The sequence below is a fragment of the Benincasa hispida genome, chromosome 6 (genome assembly GCF_027475165.1).
Source record: "Benincasa hispida cultivar pf3 chromosome 6, pf3_genome.v1.1, whole genome shotgun sequence".
NCBI lineage: Eukaryota > Viridiplantae > Streptophyta > Magnoliopsida > Cucurbitales > Cucurbitaceae > Benincasa > Benincasa hispida.
Genome location: NC_143483.1, coordinates 44,342,601 through 44,367,669, shown reverse-complemented (window position 1 = coordinate 44,367,669; position 25,069 = coordinate 44,342,601). Strand labels below are relative to the sequence as shown.

The 25,069-nt window shown below is 30.5% G+C and overlaps 1 protein-coding gene and 1 long non-coding RNA gene across 4 annotated transcripts; both read right to left on the bottom strand.

The window, feature by feature from the left end:
• Positions 1-482: 482 nt before the first annotated feature.
• LOC150035685 (uncharacterized) lies at positions 483-8,400 on the bottom strand. Its single transcript, XR_016530272.1, has 5 exons — positions 7,478-8,400; positions 7,323-7,394; positions 7,139-7,208; positions 1,653-1,724; positions 483-698 (listed from the first exon to the last, which is right to left on the bottom strand). It is a non-coding gene; the product is annotated as an uncharacterized LOC150035685 (long non-coding RNA).
• Positions 8,401-13,153: 4,753 nt separating this feature from the next.
• Positions 13,154-22,434, bottom strand: LOX1 (lipoxygenase 1). 3 transcript variants are annotated; one of them, XM_090315010.1, is made up of 9 exons: positions 22,192-22,434; positions 19,283-19,575; positions 16,726-17,001; positions 16,339-16,642; positions 16,180-16,265; positions 15,318-15,425; positions 14,911-15,215; positions 14,561-14,824; positions 13,154-14,071 (listed from the first exon to the last, which is right to left on the bottom strand). In XM_090315010.1, exons 1-9 carry the CDS (start codon positions 22,352-22,354, stop codon positions 13,318-13,320), a joined length of 2,553 nt encoding a protein of 850 aa, XP_090171136.1. In that variant the 5' UTR covers positions 22,355-22,434; the 3' UTR covers positions 13,154-13,317. The 3 variants fall into 3 exon arrangements, with proteins under 3 accessions (XP_090171136.1, XP_038877032.1, XP_038877033.1); XM_039021104.2 differs by having other exon boundaries at positions 16,339-16,677; positions 16,761-17,001; XM_039021105.2 differs by lacking the exon at positions 19,283-19,575 and having other exon boundaries at positions 16,339-16,677; positions 16,761-17,001; positions 22,192-22,374.
• Positions 22,435-25,069: the final 2,635 nt, after the last annotated feature.

Genomic DNA, 25,069 nt, shown 5'->3' with positions numbered 1-25,069 from the left:
CTCCACTTGTATCCCCACGTTTGACATTCATTGATATATGGAATACTAGTCCTCACGATTTAAAAAATGAGTTGATTTCTATTAGATTGTTTCTTTCCACATAAGTCAATTATTTCTATGTCAACATTTTTCAGACTCACTTTCATAAATAATATCGTGAGTAATATTGTATGCTAAAATATTATCAATTTATATGGTTTCATCCTTTTCATGTCATGACATAGTTTATCGAGATCTCATTATTATCCTTATTTACTTCAATATCCTTATGACTACTCATATTTAGGACTTCGTTTAGAACATCCATATTCTTAACTGAGTCATTTTGATTATTGACTACTTTTTTTTCAAGAATTTTAGTAACAACCCGACCTTTCGAGCACTTTGACAAGAGTCGTTACAACTAAATACACATTTAAAACCCAGATATATTAACCATAAACATTCATTAAGACAATAAGGATAGTTTTTCCAAAATAAACTAGAAAATAAATAAATAAAACTTTTATTCGGGGTCCCAAAAAAAATATTCATAAAGAAACCATTCAAAACATTAAAATTTGTTGTCTCACATTAAATTGTAGTTTCAAAACATTCAAATGACAAAAACATAGATTGAGCGGAAGCGATTTCTCTTGTTCCAATATGGCTCTGTCACGGGTCCCGTCTATCACTCGTCAACTTGTTCCTGTCATTCCCTAAAAAACATAAAGGAACACAGAATGAGTATAACAATACCCAGTAGGTGACCCGCTATAAGGCCCTCTAGGTTACTTATTAGCTAGTTTATTTAGGCATCAGTGTACACTTATCATATCAGTCATAGTGATCCTGAAAGGGTCACATATTAGTCAAAAACATGATCTTGAAGGAACACACATTAGTCATAGTGTGTAACCCGAAGGTCCATAAGTAAGTCATAGACACAAACCCGAAAGAACATGAATCAGTCAAAATGTGTAACCTGAAGGTCCATAAATCAGTCATAGATATGAGCCTGAAGGAATATGAATCAATCATAGGTGTAACCTGAAGGTCCACAAATCAGTCATAATGTGAACATATACAGGCATATTATTACACCTGCCCATATAAGAGAAACTAACAGGAACTCTATAACTTACCAGCATAAATTTTCATATAACTCTTGTGTTATATTTTACAATCATTTATCTTAGGGGTAAATTTTCATATATATCCTCAATCACAGTACAGTCATCATAGACAAAATAGTCCAATCCAGTCAGTCAATGCCATTAAGTCATGTAGTTTAATCACTCATAAATTATCAGTCCCAACAGTCTGGAATAATCAGTCAAATCTGTCTTAGTAGTCTCAAGAAACGGTCCATGTAATCTTAAGTAATTAGTCCATGTATTCTTAAGTAAACAGTTCAAGTAATCTTAAATAAGCAGTTCAAGTGGTAGGGACGATTGATTCGAAGATGAAACAATAGAAGGACATTTACCTCAAGTTTTAGTCAATACGAGCTCAAACAACCTTAACTTTTATTTGCTCAAAAGGTCACGAGCCAAGTCTTAAGTGATAAATAAAAATTTAGGATTTCCAAAATAAGGCCAAAATTCCCAATCACCCAATTTACATCATCCATTAAGGCAAAATACTTATAGTTCCAAGGTCTAATTACTTACCCATATTGTCTCGAAATTGATCTCAAATTTGGTGAACAACACCTCAAAATCCTTCGTTTCTTGAATCAAACCCTATACCAAAAATCAAAATTAACTCTATCATTTAGGACATAATTTCAATCACAACCAAAAATCAAAATTAATTCCATCATTTAGGACATAATTCCAATCACAACTTAACCCAAATGTCTCCAAACAACTTACCCAACACGTGGTTTGATCCCAAAACCACTTTGAAGCTTCAAAATCAACACAATCCAACAATTATATTACCAAAATGAACCTTTAACTTTAATGGATAGCAAGTTTAAACCTTTTAATCCAACCTCCAAAAATCACAATCAAAACAAAAGTTTGACACTTAGTGGATATCCAAGAATTCTCAACAAAGACCCCAAACCTTCCAAAAAAAAAAAAGAGCGCCTAACAATTTTAATTTTATTGAAAAGCACCTTGAGTGTCTGTATAACCCAATTTCAAAATCAAAATAATATGAGTGAGCCAAAACTTAAACCAAAATTTGATGGGTATTCAAGATCTTTCAAGAAAACCCATAAAACACCAAATAACTTAAATATCAATTCCGATGAAAATGGCACCAGTGGTCGTGGCAACTATAGAAAGGCGGCAAGTGTTGCTGTCAGACAACAAAAATTGTTAGGCTAACGACTGGTAGTGAGAGTCTTGCATGAGGAGGGTTTGCAAGAGTGAGAGAGATGGGGAATTTCTAGTTTTACAAATTCTATTCAGCAGCGATTACAGACAAATCAGAGCTTCAAACAGCAATCCAACCGTTTAAAATAAAACCCTATATGTCCTGAACAAACTGACCAAAGTTCAGTACGGTCCAATGGTTCAAACTCCATCAATCGACAATTTTGTGGAAGCTGTCGCTGAAAAACCAAATTGCTTTCTATCAGATTTTTTGCCTCTTTTTACTCTCCTTTAATTTCAAAAAAATCTCAATGCTTTCATTTTTTTTTTTTCAAATTTTAAAAAGATAAATAATATATTTTATCACAATATCTCCAAAATCTCTAAAAATTCGATTAAATTAATAAATCAATTAACTTCTCAAATTACCTTAATTTACGCTTCAAAAACCAAAATTAAATGGCATAAAATTCATCAACTTGATACAAATTAAATTCTTTCAAATATTTAAATCAATTTAAAATCATATAAAATTAATTATCTCCTTAATTGTTTGAAGTTGGTTCCAAAGTCTAAAATCAAAGGGAGGCGAAATTCAATATCTTCAAGATAATTAGTTCATATATCTAATCAATTAAATTCAATTTAACCCATAAAATCTTTTCAATTATTTCAATTTAATCCCAATTTCCAAAAATGAAAGGAAAATTAAAACTCAATAATTTTAGATAACTAACTCAAATTTTCCTGAAATCTGGGATGTTACATTCTTCCCTCCTTAAGAAACTTTCGTTCTTGAAAGTTTAAGTCTTTAAAGGCTCGTGATTCTTAGTTGTTGTCTCATCTTCATATTACCAAATTGCTTCTTCAGACCAATAATTCTGCCAAAGAACTTCTAACTAGCACTATCTCCAAATTTCGGAAAGTCTTCACCACTCTAGCAAGAATTTTCCCTAGAATGCTCCTCATAACTCATGTTCTCATTCAAATGCAAGCGTTCATAGTCCAACACATGAGACCTATTTTTCATATACCTCCTTAACGTACAAAACTTCTGCCTAAGATAAACATTAGGCATATGAAAATTACTTTTTTGTTCATGTATATGTGACTTGCTACTTCAACTCTCGTATCACTTATATTTTGCTTGGAGCTAAAATAGTTTCACCTTTAAAGTCAAATTAATGGCATCATTTGTTTCTCGTTTAATTTTGTGCTCAAAATTGCGATCACCTAAACCTTGATAATACTAGCAACGACGTACCTTTTAACTAATAATACCTCATTATTTCATGTCAATAGTTCTCGAACAACTATTGCTACTAATATCTCCCCTTACAATATTTCCTCCAACTCCACTATAATCTGAAGAAGCTTGTCAAGCACTCTTCCAACATGTGATTGTCTAGCTTAATCAAATTATCATGCTAAAACTGAGTTCCAGAACCAATAGCTTAGGCAGGATATCCATTCAACAAACAAATAATAAGATCTAAAGTTTCAAGTAGTAATGAGATTGTCCATACCAATTCCAAAGGTTTGCAAACACATATGTCCTGTCTTAAACACCTATGTTCTTAATCTCAAAACATTAATTCTCTTACCTTCTCAAAACCACAAAATATTTCTCAAATACTTTCATTTTTCCTCACCATTATATTTTCCAAGTCCAATAAATCCAAGTTGCTCTTTTCCACTTTCCTAGTGAAATATATTTGTATCAAAACATGTGACTATTCGAATCCCTTTCATAGTCTACAATCCAACAACCTAAGCAAGCTATTTTTTTTTCCGAACAATGCCTATTGCAGTCCAAAGTTCCAAATGGTAATGAGAGATTCCTCCTTTACACTAAAACCAACGTCTTGTATCCACCCATATCATGTCTTAAAATCCAAACCATACTTAACTATTTGGGAGTCTTGAACACATTAATTTCCATTTATCTCTCCAAATTAATAAAATCTTTCCTTAAATACTTTTATTTTTCTTCACATTTATCCTTGCTTAACCCAACAACTTGAAGTACATTTTTCACTTCCCGAGTGAAACATAATCCCTAAACCAAGACATATAACCCTTTATAACCTTTTCCAGAAATCTAAAATTCCATTCCAAACTTATAACTTTAGTAGGATATTCCCCACAAGATAACATTGCTTTTAAACTTCAAAATGTTTATCCTTCCTCTTGGCATAAGTAATTAAACCTGAACCTTTTCATTGCAACAAACACAAAGTTTAAACTCAAGCACCTTAAGAATTTTTCAATCCAACAACTCGTTTTCCCCCATTTAAAGACAACTATAATTTTAACCATCTTGGTCTTCCTTGACTAATTCATCTTACCTAGGTCTTGTAAAGAGTTCCTCGTACTATTGCTTTATGCTCCAACTAGTAATTCTTCTTCCTTTTAGGCACGTTATGTAAAGAACCAAAACACCACACCTTACTTGGTCCACCAACTTCGATACCATGAAAGTGATCAAGACCTATTAATCCTTTCAAATTTCTCTTGAACCATTTTGACTCTAATTTCTAGTCATTTTTAATAGAACTAAAGTTTCTTCTTCACCTATTTCTTATCATATAAAACAATTTTAATCTCGTACCTAAGAATGTGTGCCTTGTGATAAGGTTTCTTGTAGTGCCACCAACTTTATTCTCTTCTTGCAAATCTTAATATTATCTCTCATTGGATTTCCAATTCACCTACTTTATTCTATGGCTTAACCAAATACATCTTTTTCTTTCTTTCCTGTCATAAGTCCATAACATTTCTTAGTTCTATCAAGTTTCAATATCTATGAACAGAAATATATTTTCGTTTCTATCCGTCCTTCTATGAATTAAAATAATGCCAAACGGCCTTATTGTGATCCTTCTTTGTTTCCATAATACTAAAACAAAATAGTTATCTCATATTAACTTCTTTCAGGTCATTAAACTAGCAATGACAATCAGTCAGTGCAAAAAACTTAGACATGAAGGCTTTTAAATATATTTTCTATTAAACATTTAAGAAAAAACATACCTGGCGAGGACAAAGAATTCGTAGTTAGCCATAAGGGACACGAAACTAAGACTTACATTGTAAATCAGTCTACATAACCTAAAACTTAGGCTTTGATACCAACTGTAACAACCCGACCTTTCGAGTACTTTGACAAGGGTTGTTACAACTAAATACATATTTAAAACCCAGATATTTTGACCATAAACATTCATTAAGACAATAAGGATAGTTTTTTTTACCAAAATAAACTAGAAAATAAAGAAATTATAAACAAATAAAACTTCTATTCGGGGTCCCCTAAAAATAATATTTATAAAGAAAACATTCAAAACATTAAAATTTGTTGTCTCACATTAAATTCTAGTTTCAAAACATTCAAACAACAAAAACATAGATTGAGCGGAAGAAATTTATCTTGTCCCCATATGGCTCAGTCACGGGTACCGTCAGTCACTCGCCAACCTATTCCAATCATTGAGATCTGTTTGTGTAGCCATAAATAATCCTATATTTTTTTTGATTCAGTGAGATCTGTTGACTTTGTATACCATTCCGTTGTAAATAAATGATCTTCTCATAGATCCATTGTGGTCTTGAAATTATATAATAATGGAAACAGCAACCCTAGTTGCCATCTCTATATCTGGTTTACTTGTAAGTTTGACTGGGTATGCCTTATATACTGCTTTTGGGCAACCCTCTCAACAACTAAGAGATCCATTCGAGGAACACGGGGACTAGTTGAAGTAATGAGAAAGAATTTCGCCTTTTTCGTTGGAACTTTAGGCGGTTCGCGAAAAAAGATAGCGAAAAAAATGATTCCTAGAGTCGAGACTAAGAGGAATGTATAAACCAATGCTTCCATAGATTTGATTTCGGTTTACAATTATAGCTTCCATACCTGTTTAGTTGGGATCTTTTTACGGATAAAAAAAAGACCAAGACAAGAGTCAAAGAAATGAAAAGTCAGCAATCCGAATCAAGATTTATCCGGTACCCTATCTATGTCAAATCAAAAAAGAAAGGAACAATCATTTCCTGAAAAATATAAAGGAAGAAAGGATGAGTATAACAATACCCAGTAGGTGACCCTCTACTAGACCCTTTAGGTTACCTGTTAGCTAGTTTATCTACGCATTGTACACGTATCATATTAGTCGTAGTGATCCCAAAGGGGTCACATATCAGTCATAAACGTGATCCTGAAGGAACATGCATCAGTCATAGTGTGTAATCCAAAGGTCCACAAATCAGTCATAGACATGAACCCAAAGGAACATGAATCAGTCATAGTGTGTAACTCGAAGGTGCACAAATCAGTCATAGATATGAACCTGAAGGAATATGAATCAGTCATAGTGTGTAACTTGAAGGTCCACAAATCAGTCATAATATGCACATATACAATCATATATGTACACCTGCCAAGATAATAGAAACTAACAGGAACCCCATAACTTAGCATGCATAAGTTTTCATATAATTCATGTGTTATATTTTACATTCGTTTATCTTAGGGGTAAAATTTCATATAAATCCCCAATCAACAGTACAATCATCGTAGACAAAAAAGTCCAATCCAGTCAGTCAATGCCATTTAGTCATGCAGTTCAATCAGTCATAAATTATCAGTCCCAACAGTCTAGAATAATCAGTCAAATCTGTCTTAGCAGTCTTAGCAGTCTTAAGAAAAAATCCATGTAATCTTAAGTAACCAGTCCATGTATTTTTAAGTAAACAGTTCAAGTAATCTTAAATAAGCCGTCCAAATGGTAGGGACGATTGATTTGAAGGCAAACCAGTAAAAGGACACTTACCTCAAGTTTTAGTCAATACAAGCTCAAATAACCTTAACTTTTATTTGCCCAAAAGGTCACGAACCAAGTCCTATGTGATAAACCAAAAATTAGGATTTCTAAAATAATGCCAAAATTTCCAATCACCCAATTCATATCATCCATTAAGGCCAAATATTTACAGTTCAAAGGTCCAATTACTTACCCAAATTGTCTCGAAATTGATCTCAAATTTGATGAATAACACCTCAAAATTCTTCGATTCTTGAATCAAACCCTATACATAAAATGAAAATTAATTCCATCATTTATGACATAATTCCAATCACAACTTAATCCGAATGTCTCCAAACAACTTACCCAACACGTGGTTTGATCCCAAAATCACTTCCAAGCTTCAAAATCAATACAATCCAACAACTATATCACAAAAATCAACCTTTAACTTTAATAGATAGCAGCTTTAGACCTTTTAATCCAACCTCCAAAAATCACAATTAAAATAAAAGTTAAGTCAAAACTTAGTGGGTATCCAAGAATTCTCAACAAAGACCCCAAATTTTACAACAAAAAAAAAAAAAAAAAAAAAAGACGTCTAACAATTTTAATTTTATCGGAAAGCACCTTGACTGTCTGTAAAACTCAATTTCAACATCAAAATAATATGGGATGAGCCAAAACTTAAACCAATATTTGATGGATATTCAAGATCTTTCAAGTAAACCCATAAAATACCAAATAACTTACCCAAGATATCAATTTCGATGACAATTGCGCCAGCGACAGTGGCAACCATAGACATATGGCGGGTGTTGCTATCGGACGACATAAATTGTTTAGGCTAGTGACTAGTAATGAGGGTCTTGCATGAGGAGGGTTTGCGAGTGAGAGAGAAAGAGAATTTCCAGTTTCACAGATTCTATTTAGCAATGATTATGGTCAAACCAGAGTTTCAAACAATGATCTAACCATTCAAAATGAAACACTATATGTCCCGAACAGACTGACCAAATTTCAGTACGATCCAACAGTTCAAACTTTGGAAATCTACAATTTTGTGGAAGCTATCGTTGAAAAATCGAATTGCTTTCTCTCTGATCTTCTGCCTCTTTTCACTCTCCTTTAATTTTTTTTAAAAAAAATCTCAATTCTTTCATTTTTTTTCAAATTTTAAAAATATAAATAAAATATTTTATCACAATATCTCCAAAATCTCCAAAGATTCTATTAAATTAATAAATCAATCTCAAATTACCTTAATTTATGCTTCAAAAACCAAAATTAAATGGCATAAAACTCATCAATTTGATACAAATTAAATTCTTTCAAATATTTAAATCAATTTAAAACCATATACAATTAATTATCTCCTTAATTGTTTGAAGTTGGCTCCAAAATCCAAAATCAAATGGAGGCAAAATTCAATATCTTTAAGATAATTTGTTCTAATATCTAATCAATTAAATTCAATTTAACCAATAAAAGCTTTTCAATTATTTAAATTAATCCCAGTTTTCAAAAGTGAAAGGAAAATTAAAACTCAATAATTTTAGATAACTAACTTAAATTTTCCTGAAATTCGGGATGTTACAATTTTTATCTTTGGAACTAAATGGTCTTACATGCTTCTAGTGTGTCCCGGAATCATTAGTGACAACTTGCTGCATTTAATGGAGTATTTGTAGCTAGTATAGACTTAGTCACGTTTTTAGCATCTATAAGTGCATCTAGTAACTTACTTGCTATATTTTTCAAATGAATAATTTTATGAACTTCATGTTGACATTGATTTGTATAGGGATCTAAATGAGACAATAACGATGCATTTCATGTAATTTCTTTTTACAGCTTCTTAACTCCTCCCTATAATGTGAGAAAATTTATCTCATTAAAATGAAAATCAACAAATCGTGTATTAAATTCATCACCTTTCAGGAGTTCAAGATATTTAATAATTAATGGGGAATCAAATTCAACATATATATCTAACTTCCTTTGAGGACCCATCTTGGTACGTTGTGGTGGAACAATTGAAATATATACTGCTCATCCAAAAATTATTTAGCTCTTAAGCTAATTGTAATCGCAAGTACTTATGATAAACTATTGGCCTAATGAATGCGTGCATGTGACGCAGTATGCAAAATAGCATGCCACTACAAAAGTAGGAAGCTTATCTCTCATAAGCAATGGTCTAGCAACTAATTGCAAACGTTTTATAAATGATTCAGCTAAATTATTTTATGTATGAACATGAGCTACAAGATATTCAACACTTATCCCAATTGACATACAATAATGATCAAAAGCTTGGAATGTAAATCACCAGCATTATCAAGACGAATGGTATGTTGGATTTTATGTCCTAAAACTCGTGATTTTGTAAACATAAGAACTTATTCTGAGAATTCAATAAAGTTGTTGTTGAATATATTGTTTTTTAGAAATCCAATAAACCTTAGTCCCTTGACTATTATATGTGTACTTAAACTTTATGTGGGGACATACAAGTGGATCAGGTTCGAGTAAATAGTCAAAGTGATATATAATATATGAATAAGGTTGGGTACCTTATTCTGATAACACTATTGGATGCGGTCTACTCTATAGTTCTTACAAAGAGTTGTAAAGTTCTATATACGAAGTGATCCTAATTTATGCATGTTGAGACATGAAGAGTGGGGGTGTCCTGTGCAGATGAGTTTTGTGCAAGATCAGACCACGAAACCTGTCACTCTTACTTTATAACGTTGTTTACTATTTAAGACTGATTATTTCAAAGCGATGACCTAGGTAACTTAACCTTAATCTTGAGTTAACTATGAACTTCTGTTTGTTCGGGATTATCCTTTGATCTGCAAACGATGAGAGTAGATCAATTGTCTATGCTCAATAAGCTTACCATTTTGGGAATAAGACCGGATGAATAGCTGGAAACATAGGGTACAAAAGGGAATTCACTCCTACCCGATTAGTGTTAATAGAGAGGTTGTTCCCTTTAAGTGTTGATTCTGGGTCTTGAACAAGAGGACTCACCCTCTCATTGGTAGGGATTCGGTTTGTTAATTGGATCACAAATCAATTGTTTATTAGGGGATCAGTGGAACTTAAGGAACAAGAGGTAATTTCGGGGGTAAAATAGAGATTCAACCCAGCCATTATTACGAACAACCTGTGAAGGGTTAACTTACTAATCATGGTTATATCGAGTGGACATAATATATCTACAGTGAGGGGAGTTCAGCTATGGGTTTTAGTGGAATCACCCATTAGTTAACGAATGGGGTTAGATTGGTCTAATGAGTTTAGTCGATTAATCTTGGATCGTTGGAGCCCATGATCTGTAGGTCCGCAAGGTCCCCCTACTAGCTCGTAAATGGATAGGCTCTAAAATAACGTGATAAGTTAATTTGAAATGTTCAAATTAGAATTAAATGAATTTGGAGAAATAATATTTAAATATGATTTAAATATTTGAAGATGAAATTGTGTTAAAAATTAATTAAATATTAAATAATTAATTAAAAATCTAGAAGAAAACTAGACAATTTTTCTAATATACATTTTTTCATGCAATATTGTTGATATAATATAGAGATACTCTACATTATTCATACTAGTAGTCTCTATATCATAAAAAGGATGTGATAAGTAAAATGTGGCATTACATGGATAGAGTAAGTGTGTTTTGGCATTAGACACATGAGGTAATTATAGATTGAAACTTGGTTTGATGGAAGAATGACATTGATACTTTTAGGACACTAAACATTTGGACTTTTCTAATATTTATAATACACTTCTACTTTTACAAAGAAAAGGCTAAAAAACAAAAAAAGAATCGAACACGCAAATTAGTAATGCAAAACATTCTGTATCCAACATTTTTGTTGAATTCTTAAAATTAAAAAAAGAAAAATAACTTTTTGATTGAATTAAACAAAAAGAAAGAAATAGAAAATCCACTTTTCTGGTGGATGCCACTCTAATTGCTTTCCGCCTCACGTTTTTTTTTTTTTTTAATAAAATATTATTTTAGTCTCCTTTGAAGATTAATACTGATTTAGGGTAAATATTTTTAATTGTCTAATTTTTGCATCCATTAAGTAAATAAATTTAGTTGATGTATTATTAATAAATGCTAAATCTAGACATTCAAAATTTATGGAAATTGATTAAATAATAATCAGAATTTTCATGTTAGAAAAGACACTCTACGAATATATTTTCATAATGTATAAATAGGATATTTATCGACTAGTTTTTGTTTAGAATTTTCCAAAAAATCAAAATAGATTTTGCTTTGAAAAAATCAACCTTATTCTAACTGCATTGACTACTTTTAAGGTTTATTTAGAGTGGTGAATAAAATGGTATTTCAACTTTAACTTTTTAAAAATATAAATATACAACAATTGAATAATTCTTTTTTTCATTTTTATTTCATTGTTCCTTGATAAAAATTTGTCACTCGATGAACGTTTACTTTATGAATGCAGACATGTGACTAGACTGCTAGTTCAATTTTATTTTATTTTATTTTCATCAACAGTTCAATTTTAATTTTAAAGTTTGAATTGCATTGAATCAGATATTAAGTGTTAGACTTTGATATGTGGTAAGGTAAATGTTTTAAATGTCCATATCTTGTCTAAGATTTCTATTTTATGGAAACGTCCATGAAAATATCAATAAAATATGGAAGTCAATAGATATAACTATAAAATTTTTAAAATAAAAAATTTTAAAACATATATTTAAATTAATACATAAACTTTATACACTTTTTAAATGAGGCAAAATATGTGTTATAATACTATAGTCACATCAGGTTACATTTTATCACTATTTCTTTTAGTATTTTATCGAGTTTGTAGAGTATAAAGAAAAAGTCCATTTACTTCATACATCGATGTTAAATAATGAATATGTAAAAGTGTCGATGAGAATATCAAGATGTTGAAGAAAACTAATAATATGGATAGGGTTAATATCGATCCCACAAATTATGTTCCTTATTTATATTGACATTTTAGGAGTGCTTTCCAAATCGAAGCCAAACTTTGAAATTACAAAAGTGGTTTAAAAAAAAAAACAAAATTGACTAAGCATTCAAATATTTATATGCGAAATATGAAAATAATGAGTACAAATTTGTGAAAAAACAAGCACAATTTACAAAAACCAAAAATAAAAAATAAAATAATTACTAAACAGGTTAGTTTTAATATTTATATCATGTTTGATAACCATTTGATTCTTAACTTTTTATTTTTAAAGCTTATATTTGTTTTCTCACCATTTCTTAACTATGGTCTTCATCTTTTTGAAAAATGTTCACATCTTTAGCTAAATTCCAAAAATAAGAAGGAAAAAAACCAACTTTCTTTAAAGAACTTTGTGTTTGAAATACATTTTCAAGTGTTTAATAAAAAATTTAAGTGTTTGGCAACCAATACCACTCAACATAGCTTTTTAAATATATTTTAATCATTTTTTTTAAGAAAAGTGTTTAAATAAAAACAAGTTTTTTGAAAAACATTTTTTTTCTCAAGTTAATCCAAACGGGCCCTTATGTTAATTTGTAAAACTAGGTTTGAATGTTAAAAACAATCCTAAATAAACTATACAACGAAAACAAAGACACCAATAGGTTATAGTATTAGTGTTTATAAACTTAATTTTTAAAAATAAAATAGTTATCAAACGAGAATTTAAACCACTCTAAGCATTAGCATTGGGGGACTTTGCTTAGAAAAAGTGATGATTAAAATAATAATCCAAAGTCCTATATAGGAATTGCCGAGACGTTTAGTCTACTAGGAGGGTTGTACTAAAATAGTGGTTAAAAGACTTATCCAAAGTCATATAAATGTAGTCAACTTGGTTGTGTTTTGATTCGAAAATCTTTTGATAAAGAAGTACTTAAGAAAGCTAAGAAATATTACATCAAGGAAATCCAAATCGGATTGCGATGTGATTTTTTTTTCTTTTTCTTTTTCCTTTTTTTTTTTTAAAGTTCAAGAATATATGGGATAGAAAAATTCAAACTCATTTAAGATTTATATCTTAATCAGATACATCTAAGTAGTAATATAGCAATTTTCTATAATTTTGATCCATAAAATAAATCATCTACATTAATCAGATTCATGTGTATGGTAATAGAAATTTATGTGTACCTTATTCAAAGAAGATTTTCAAATGGAGACACTGTTGGGAATTCCTTTGCCTGTGAGCCCCTCTTCACTAGATGGATAGAGCAAAGTGTAAGGCATAAGAACTGGTCCAACTCTGTTTCTCAATGTCAAATCTTCATTTCTTTTGATGATTCCATCTTCGATCTCGGCCAACCTTTTCCCGAACTTCTCGAATGCTTCCAGCACTCCTTTGTCTGTAGTCCATTCAGGGGAGTCTCTTTGGCCAAGATAGACCTCATCAGACGAATGCCTCGACAATATCTCCATCAACGACACGCCGAGAAGAGTTTGAAGTTGTGCAGTGATTGTTTTTAAGAAAGCTTTCTCGGGATCTGATTCGAGTTCTTTATACTCTGGACTGCCTTTTTCCGGCATGAATTTTCGACTTATAGTTGGTCGATTGGGAAGATAGCCTGCATAAGGATATTGTCCAAAGTTTACTGCAGCATGGAGAGCCGAAGCAATCCATATGATGATAGTACATGTGTCTATTAACTCTTCAACATTCTGCATCTTAGGCCACCATAGTTCATCTTTCTTGTCACCATGACCTTCCTCTCTAAGTTCCTTCCACCAATACTGAAGTTCCGAGTCATTCCGCACCGTTTCATCCGTCTTGTAATAGACAGAACAATAATCTGTAACCCATGTCTTGATTGCTGACCAAATCTCGAGTCCATCGACAGCATACGGATAGTCCTCAATTACGAGACGAAGTCCATGTGGAGAATTTGAATCCTCCATTGCCATTCCTCTAAACGAAACAATGATTTTGAACAAGTTAAATAACTGGTTTGTAAAAGTATCACAATATGTTCAACTTAAAATCTACTCACAACCTAAGAATGCACCGATATGGATATGACATGACACGTCATCTTTAAAAATCTAGGACATGATACAGCAAGGACACATTTATTAAAATATAAATTTTTAAAAATATATATCATTTTTATACCAAAAACAAATTCAAAGTAAATGGATCGAAATTTAGTTTGATGTATGTCATACTCAAAATTTATTATTATTGACAAATGCATTTTTTTAGTCTACTCAACAAGTGTTCAATGCATATCTAATACGTTTTTTGTATTAACAAGTGTCTGATACGTGTCCAGTTGGACATCAACACGCTAACCAAACTAAAGTGTCCATACTTCTTAACTCACTCCTATTCACTATGAAAACAAATTAATCTTTAAACAAACTAATGCGCAATCAACTACTACTATGAATTTTTCACCTCTTGATGAGATCTGCAGGGAGTGCTTGTTCATGAAAAACCCAGTCCTTGTATAAAACAGCTGACATCTCCATGGCATATTTGGACGGAAACACTGTTGCTTCAAAAATGCCACCGGCATTAATGAGTATCTGTCTAGCAAATGCGTTTATATTCATGGTGTCTCGAAAGTGAGGATGGAGCAGCTTGTAAATTGGATGAAGAACACTTAGTTGTCTGTTCGTTGCAATCACAAATGGTTCAATTACAGCATGAGTATTCAACCTACAAGAAACCGAAATTATATTCAACAATCTATATGATTTAGAACTATACTCAAATTTTCAGTCCATGTCATAGAAGAGTTATACCAATGGCTGATGAGTTGATGATAGCCAGAGTCATTTACGGCCACATAAGCTTTGGCAAGTTGCCAAATTGAACTACCAATCCCTCGTTCAGCTGGAATGAAAACCTTGCTAACCGCTCCAAATTCGTCTCCCTGAGGATTTGGCAAGCTCAGTTCGATTGCCAATGGCTTCAGAGTTCCATTTTCTTCAAGGAAAAGTATGGTTCTGCTAGCATAAGTCTTTGTGGAAGTTGTATTTATTCGTCTGAGGTATGGCATCAGTGAATCATGGTGATCCAATATGAACAACCTGTTCTTCTTGATTGCCTAAACCACCAAATAACATAGAAACAATATCAGCTATGTTAATTATACAGCTTGTATTTTCATTTGTTATTGCATTATGCACTCAATGATGATATAATTCACCTCTTCTACCGTAAGTCCATCCAAGTTATGTATTATGTGTTCTTCAGTTATCTTACTGTTTTGATCACCATAAACTTCAGGGTCAAGCTTGCTTGTTGGAGGAAACTCCTGCAATTCAAAGTATGAATATTCGATTCTAGGAAAACAATCTCTCTCTCTCTATATATATATATACACACACATATTCACCCCATTTAAGATTTCCTTAATCCCAATTTTCAAATAAAATTATGAATTCATCCCACGTTTCCTCTCTCTCTCTCTAAAAAAGAGACATTAAAGTTGGAATGGATTCAGAGAAAAGAATAATGAATTTGAGGAAAAAATACTTGTTTGGCCTAGATTTTAGTTCTAGTTTTCATTTGGTCTCTAGGTTTCATAATGTTTATGTATTTAGCCCTTAAGTTTTGAGTTTGGTTCCAATTCAATTGTACCATTAAGATTTTAGTTTTGTTTCAACTTGGTCCCAAGATTTCAAGGTTTAGACCTTTAATCTTGTTTTTTCAGTAACTACTTACTTACCGTCTTCAATGGATTAATTTAAGAGAATTATAATTAATTAAATTTGACTATTTTTCATCCCTATTAAAATTAAATTTTAAATATCACTTCATGATTATTCTAAATTAATTAATAAATATTAACGTTAATGATAAAAAATGAGTATTTAATGAAAAATCGATATAAGGAGCGAAAATCTTAAAATTTAAGAACCAAATTGAAACAAAACTTAAATCTCAAGTTAAATTGTAACATTTCGAAATCTAGAAATGAAATGAAAATAAAACACAAAATATAGGGTCCGAAGATGTAATTTTCTCTAAATTTGAATAATGAGATTGTTATAGATTGCAGGGAATACTTGGAGACGACGAATGACTACAGGGTTCACTCCAGCCAGCATTTCTCTACCAAATTCTTCATCAGTCCTCCATGCAGACTTATCCTCTGCTACAAAAAATTATTAAATTCATCAGAAATTTAACCCAAATATGTAACCAGAGACTACAATTTCATATACCTTTAATCACTTGAGGCAAAGGAAATTTGAAAAGCCTTTCACCATCAGTTCTAAAAAACTCCTTGAGCAAAGGAGCACCAATGTTTTCCCTGATAACCTCAAACAAACCTTCCGGAACTGGAAATCCTCCTTCATAAAGATCAAGAATATCCTGTAAGCTCTCGAATTCACCCGGAGTGCCTTCAAAGTATTCTTCGAGACCAGGTTTAACAAATTGAGAAACTGCCTTCAACGCATAAGCAAGAAAATCGGAGAATTTCAAGTGACCAAATCTTTCATCTCTCGGAACGTAAATGTTCAAGCTCTTAACAAACGGCATTCTGCTCTCAGTTTCCGGATCTGAAAATGAAATTGAATCTACGAAACTAGTTCACATTCAAACTGAACGGAAAAGAAAGGGGAAGAGATTTCGATATTCTTGCCTGATTTGGTCGGCGGTCGTCCGCTTCTTCCTCTCCTAGGGTAAGGATAGTCGGTCGAACCACCGAGGACAGGACGAGCGTATTGCGGACCTTTATCTGGATCAGCGAGATCGTTGTAGAGAGCATAATCGTAAACCCTATCCCATTCTTGAAGTTCGCCATTGCCGTCTCCTCTCAAGCTCTGTAATTCGTCCTCCCTGAACTTGCGAAGTGGCTCTGGTGTTTCACTTGGAAGATGGGTCTGTAAACCATTTCAATCCAACGGTCAACTAGTGATTTAAAATAAAAATTGACTTGCATTTCTAACCGATAATGCATTTCAAGGATGAGTATTCTCATTCTACACCTATTGAGTCATCTATATAAAAATCTCAAAATTTTTTATTCTTTATTTTAGAAAACTTGTAAAAAAAATAATAGGTCACTTTGGTTATACTACTTTGATATTTCTTCAATTAGGTGTTTAGACTAAAAATTTCGTAAATATAATATTTTCATAGTGTATTTTCTGCCATGGAACATGTTATTATTATTATTTATTTATTATAAAAAATATAATTTTGAAGGACCAAACTTAACATTTGTTACAAGTAAAAAGATTTAAGATTAAACAACTCAAAATTACATGAATTGAAATGGTGTTTTAATCTATTGCCCAAAACTTTTAAAAATGACCATCTAATAAATGCTTAAATTTTAAAAATGTTAATCAAATTTTTAAACTTCAAATTTTATATATAATAAATCTGTTAATTTAAAATAAAAATTGAATAGGTCATGATGATCTATAAGATACAAAACTAAATATTTAATGACATATTAGACTCTGTAAAATGAAAATTTTGATGCTTATTAGGTAATCAAAATTTTGTTAGACATGAAATTAAAAATTGAAAAATACAATATAAACTTGAAAGCTTAAAGACTACACATTTAAGGGTAATTATTTTAAATGACAAAATTATTAGAAATATTTTCAAATATATCAAATTGTTATTGTTTTTTCAGTGTTATTGTCTATCATAGATAACTGATATTTTATTATATTTCTAAATAAGTTGATTCATTATTCTATATTTGAAAACTATTAATAACATAACTTTCGAGTTGGCAATTATGGTTTTGATCCTAGCTTAAGGATTTCGCTTTGACATGATAATGGGTGACAAAAAGTGGCAAAACAACTAGAGACAAATAAAGCCAACCAATATATCATATCATACATAAATATTAAGAAACGATTTATCAAGAAAAAGAAAGAAAAAGAAAAGAAAGAAAGAAACAACCTTATCAATAGATTTTTTTAATTTATTATGGAAGAATTATTCAAACTTTACACCTTCTTAATCGAGGATATATACTTTAATCAGTTAAGTTATAGTCAAAGTAACATATTAATAATTGTTATTAGTATCAAAATTAGAAGTATGTGAATAAAATTGAAGCTTTTAAAGTTTTAGGGATTAAATAGACAAAAACTATAGAAATTATAATTAAATACAAGCAAAACTCTATTGACTCGAATTTTAAAATAGGGAAAAGTATCTCTTTGATCCTAAGTTTTGGGTCTAGTTTTCATTTGGTCTCTATATTTCAAAATATTAAGTTTTGAGTTTAATTTCTATTTGGCTCTTAGGTTTTAAAATGCTTCAGTTTTATCCTTGAGTTTGAATTTTGTTTCAATTTAGACTTCAAAATTTACACTTTTAATTTTATTTTTTCATTAAATACTCATTTTCAATTATTGGTGTTAATGTCTAAATTAATTATAATTAAATTATTTTCACTAAATTTTCATCACTATTAAAATTAATTGAAAATTTTCACATCATAATTTTTTTAATTTTATTAACAAAAGTTAGTCTCAAATATTAAAGTGAGCATTAATACAAGAAAATCAAAGGTAAAAGTACAAATTAAAATCTAAGAATTAAATAAAAATTATATTCAAAATTCAAGGGTGAAAAATGTAAATTTCTAAAAACTTGAGACTAAATGAAAATTAAATTTAGAGGTCATGAATAAAAAATTAAAACATAATCATCAAATAAAAACTAGATTCAAAAGTATTTATCAAAAAAGAAAAAAAAAAAAACAACTCAGAATTGAGCTCGAGTCCAAAGAGGACTTCTTTTCCCTTTAAAATAATACCATAACACACCAATTATTTGCCAAGCTTTAGCTCCTTATTTGTTTTACTATTTTAACCATCAATCCTAATTATAGATATTATCATTTTCTTAAAAATACAGTGCTTATTTTGATTAACTTTTTTTGTGCTTAAAAAACATTTTTTTTAACAATATTTCACACATTCCTCTTTTTGCTACCTAGTAAAATAATAATAATAATAAAATAAAAATTCACATGACACATTTTTATTGGACAACTATTTAGATTGCACAAAGATAGATACCGTTCAAATAACACCCAAATTTTCTTTTAAATTTAGAAACATTTTTAAGCACTAAAAAAATCAATCCAAACAAGTTTTTATAGTGCAAGGAAAAAGAAAATTTGACCTGATTGATGAAGAAAATACGACTTTTTTTGTAATTGTGAAACGGGTAAATCCAAGAGTTGCAAAGAAAATAGATTCTTCCATGACCAGGAACATGATGAAGAGTGAGAGATTTAAGATAAAATTCACTGTGATGATCATTTCTAATGAAGAAAGCACCCGGAATTCCCATTTCTTCTTCATCCCAATCAAATGTAACTTTGAAAGTAACTTCCCCAATTCTTAATGGAGTTATTGTAGTGATCCAATCCTCTAAGTAGGCTGCTTCTCCCAATTTTCCTCTAAACTCATTTGCTAAAAAAGAAGAAAAAAAAAACCCTTAGAAATCATCGACAGTATGTGAGATTGGAGAATTGAATCTCTAACTTCGTGATCAAAACTACAAATTTTATGTCAGTTAAGTTATGTTTATTTTTCAAAAAATCTTCCTTTTGTATATAACTCTATATGATTTGTTCATATAATGTTTTAGTCTATATATATATATATATAGGTTAACTTTTTCAAAAAGGAAATTTGTTGTTTTCATTCTCACAAATGGTCACTTTTTTTAGGATGATTGATTTGAAGTTTATTTTTCTTTTAAGAATTTTAATATTATTGTAAATTATTTAATCATTCAAAAATTGTTTCAGCAATTTAAATGTGGCATTGGAGATACAGTTCAACATTTTTAAATATGGTAGACTGTATCCTAAATAATAATAATAAATAAATAAATAAATAAATTTATTGACTTAAATGTCAATAATCCTAAATAATAATAATAATAATAATAAAATAAATAAATATGATAGACTTAAATGTCAATAATTATGACAATATTGCATATACAAATAAGTTCGATAGAAAAAAAAAATTAATATATTACTTTCGATGGATGACTTTGTAAGCCAAAAATTTTTAAAAAAATGACTCGTTTGGATTGACTTGAGAAAAAATTGTTTTTTAATAAAAAAATCTTTTTATTTAAACATTTTTGATAAAGTTTATTGAAAATATATTTCAAAAACTATTTTGAGTGGTTGTTAAATACTCCAATTTTTTCTAAAGTGACTTATTTTTTAAAATAAACATTTAAAAATGCATTCCAAATACATCCAAAAAGGAGTTTATTTTAGTATAACAAGTTGTGAGAACATTCAAATTACAAATCTCTTAACATATACGAGATGTCAATTGAGCTGCTCGTTTTAAAAAAAATAAAAAGTCAATTAAACCAAATTAAAGCTTATAATATCAACAAATGGGCCTTAAGCCAAATAATGGAAACATGTTTGAAAAAATAATTATTAATTGTTTTTGGTCAATATTACATGTTTCATAAAGGAATTTTTTTGCTCACCTTTTTCTCTTTCCTTTTTCCCCTTTTTGTCTTATTTTTTACCTTTTTTTCCTTCTTTCTTGCTTCCTAAGTATTCACCAAAATAAAGAATTTCCAAACTTTTTTTTTTTTGGAAATTTGTGATTCAAAATTCTTGGTTTTGATGGCCAAAATTAAGGTGGGGTGGGGGGGAGGCTTCCAAAATTAGGGTTTTAATAGAAAATTAGGTAGAATAAAAAATATATAAATAAATAAATAAAGGTTGTATGCACTAAAATAGTGAATGTTATCCTTTATGTACCAAAATGACATTTAGAATCACATTTTAAGGACTAAATGTCTAATTTTCTCAAATGTTTGTTACAGATTTGTTTGAATCAAAGTCAAATTATTATCATATTCTTTTTATATATTACAACCACTTAAAACTCAACATATGATTTGAAATCAATAATGATTGATCCATGAAATTATAGGAAAAGTAAATTATATTTTTTAGAGAAAATTAAAAGAATAATAAATTAAGTCATTCTCCCAAAAAAAAAAAAAAATTAAGTCATTATCATAAACTAAAATTATATTTGAAAAAATGGAAAAAAAATGTTGAATGGATGTTTAGTTCAACACACATGGAGCTATGAGTTGAACCTCAAATTCTCCGGTAAAAAATATAAAACTTTAATTTAGCTAGTTGAATTATGCTCATGTTTGACAAAAATGTTTAAAACCATATTTTTTTAGGTCATAAATTTTCTTAATATATTTTGTATTCATATTCTTAATTAAACTTTGAGATAAATTAATGACTGAACAAAAAGCTAAGGATATAATAATAATAAATATAATTTATTAAAGGGAGATTTGCATTACTTTTGTCCAAAATGGGTTTTCATATTATAAAATTTAAAGACTAAAATTTAATGAATTTAGTTCTATAAAGATGAAAAATGGAACCCTAAAGGTCATCTAACAAAATTATTATAATAAGCTTTAAAAAAGTACTTGTAAGTTTTAAATATTTATAAATGTGAAAGTTGAGAGTTGAAATTTGAATCTCAAACTTTGAAAAAAAAATAAAAACATATTTTAATCGAAGATACATAAAGCGAAAATTATATGCTTCTTGATAAAAAGAAAACTTACAAGTCAAGCTTTAAGAAAACATTCTATTCCCACTAATATATTTTTAGTTGGAGAATGTTGTTAAAAAAAGTCCAAAGAAAGTTGACTCGAAACAATGTGATGAATAGAAAACGTGAGCGACGGATACATTAAAGAGAGAGAAAGTACATGAAACTTAAACCATATATATAAATTCAAAATTATTTGAATACTATACTGTCACAACGTAGTTACGGATTTTATACCATTAAATGTATGAAAGAGAAATTACAAAAATAATATGAATTCACATCTAAACAGAATTTTTATAATTGAGAGAAGATTACCAAACGAGACCGACTGAAATGTTGTGATTGTCATCCAAACCCTAAACTCTTAAATCTATGGCAATATCAAAAAACTTTGGAGAGAAGTTTTGTAAAAAGGGAGAGAGAAGAGAGAAAGAAGAGAGGGAAATAACTTACATGGATCACCATTGAGAGCACTGACAAGTTGAAGAGAAACTCTTTTGCCTACAAACTCATAAAGATTATCAAGAAAAGAAGCATGAAAATCATTGAAGTCCAAAACATTCTTTTTCATTAAAACCACTTCCCCTCTAATCTTCTTCTCCTCTTTTGAAACCATTCTACTCTCTCTTTCTCTTTTTCACTTACAGAAAACTCAGGAACTTGAAGAATACAAAACCTTTTTCTTTTGGTTGCTTAGAGGCATATATTCATATCCCTTTATATACCCACAAAAGACAGGTAATTAATCGACCCATTTACCCGACCCGATCCGGCCAGACCCAATTAGTATTTATTTTTTTTTAAAGAAAATTATTATTATTATTTATTTACGCAAATCACTAATTTAAATGTAGGAATTTTAAATGGTTAGGTTCAAAAAACAACCTCTGAGCTTGAGTAGTTTTACAAGGGCGGCAATCCATCCACATGTGTGCTGCTAAAGCAATATCCATTTATAGCTATTTTTTTCTAAGAAAAATATGTAGGTGCCAGTGTCACTTATATTCTAACATCCCACCAAATTATTTAATCATAATTTGTTACGGGTTAGAGTTTTCTTACTTTTCAATATATATATATATATATATATATAATTTTTTTTTGTTTGTGTAATGAGAGAGTCGGATGCATAAAAATATAGCGTATATTTACTCTTTGTTTAGTAGTATTTAAGATGCGTCCATCTTTATGCATAATTTTTTTATTACACATATAAAAATGAATTAAACTATTTAAAAAAAGAAGTAAGGTGAATTTATCAAGTGACAAATTATGATTAGACAATTTGGTGGGATGCATAAAAATGTTGTGGAATGATTGTGACCGAGTAAAGTAAGACTATAGCTAAATTAGATTGAAAATAATGATAATAAATAAGAAGGGAGAGAAGAACTATGATATTACGTGGAAAGCTCCTAAACAAATTAAGGTAAAAATCACATGTAAAAATAGAAGAATTTTACTATATAATTAAATAGGAGTCACAAATTTTATTTCTTACAAAGAAATAACAAGCTCAAACTCTCTCTCTATTTTATCTCTCACACTATGTTCATTTGTTGAAGATATTGGGATGGTTTGGATCTTTATCTATTTATAAACCAAAGAAATTTGGTCAAATAAATCCACGACCTAAATTCTTCTTGATCTTAGTCTTTGATAAAGTAGAAAATCTAATGGTCATAAATTGTCTTCTAATATAATTTCAGAATCATAAATAAACTTCTTAAAAAATTTTATTATTTAACGGGAAAAAAAGTGTTGCCAAGATAAACTCAAGTATTTTTTTTTCTTTTTGCCTAATAAAAGTTTTGGAAAATAATTATTTTCTTTTGAAGGTTCTAGTTTTAACTTTTTAATTAATAAATGCATTTGAAGTTCTGAAATGAATAATTTGGTCTGTCTTTGAGTTTTTAAATTTAGATTCAAAGGTCCCTACCACCATTTTGAAGGTTTTTTTTAATGATATTATTTTTAAGGAAGACATGTCACTTTAATCAATAAAATATATTTTTAAAAAATATATTTATTTCTCCCTCCAATCTCCTCCTCCTTTCTATCTTTTGCTTCTTTCTCTCTCCTTCATCTTTGGAGGGTGGATTTTTTTTTTAAAAAAAAAGTGAGAGAGAACTACAACAAAGGCAACGGAAGACAATGAGGGTGTGTTTGGGGGCCAAATATGTGTTTTAAACTCAGTGAGATCCTATATCATATCCATGTTTGGGGGTCCATTTTTGTATATCACCAATTTTAAAAATCCAACCCAATTGGTTTGCAAACAATAATGAAAATTTGGAGGGGTTTTCATATGTCCCCTTTTCCTCACTCAGATGTCTCTCCCTCTCCCCTTTCTTAGATGTCTGCCTTTGCCTCTCCCCTTTCCTCACTCACATGTCAGACAAATGAATCCTTTTCTCAGATGTCTCCCTCTCCCCAGTTCGTCTCCCCTTTCCCTCTCACGTTTCCCTTCTCAAATGAATTCCTCTTCCATTTCCCTCAGATCTCATTCTCCCTGTGAGAGTTTCTGAACCTAACTTAGATGGCCAAACAGAATGCAAACAATCAGCAAAAATAAATCGAAAGCAGTAAAGAACACCAAGATATATAGTGGTTTGACCAGTTTGATCTACATCCACTTTGAGAAATAGCTTGAATTAATTTATTAATGAGCAATAAAGGAATTTTACAAATTACAGATAATCAATGAAATCACCAATCTGTAATTTTAGTATCCATTGATACTGAGAGATCCGCACACAACGTTACCTCTGAAAACTGAGAACAACCTGCTGTAAAACAGCCCAAAACAGTGTGCTACCCGCCTCTGACCAGTGAACCACGCGCAGACCCTCGCTAACAACCGCTACTCAGACCGAACCTCCCCAGACCGGATTGTTCGAACCCAGCATTGACGGAAACCCACGCCCACGCCTTGAGCTTCCCAAACCGGACCGCCGCTGATGCTCGAACCGACGCTGCTCTTCTCCGAACCACTGCCCAAGATCCAGCCGAGCGACTTTCAAGGATGGCTACTCATAGGCGTCTTCAAGCGTCGTTCCCTTCTTTCAAGTGGGTCGTGCGCGTTACTCCCAGGCGGCTATTTCTTCTCCCTTGCAGCTACCCTGCTCTGTCCAAAAAAGAGTTACACGATTACTGCCCTATTTTTGAAGAAGAAGTGATAATTACTAGTTTTCCACTACTCATTAATTACGATATTGCCATTGGGCCTTTAATTTTTTCAAAAATCCAATAAAAACCTACTTAAATACCTTGTTATTTTCTACAAATCTCCCTTATAACAAAAATATTTAAGTGTCAAGCTAATTCTCTA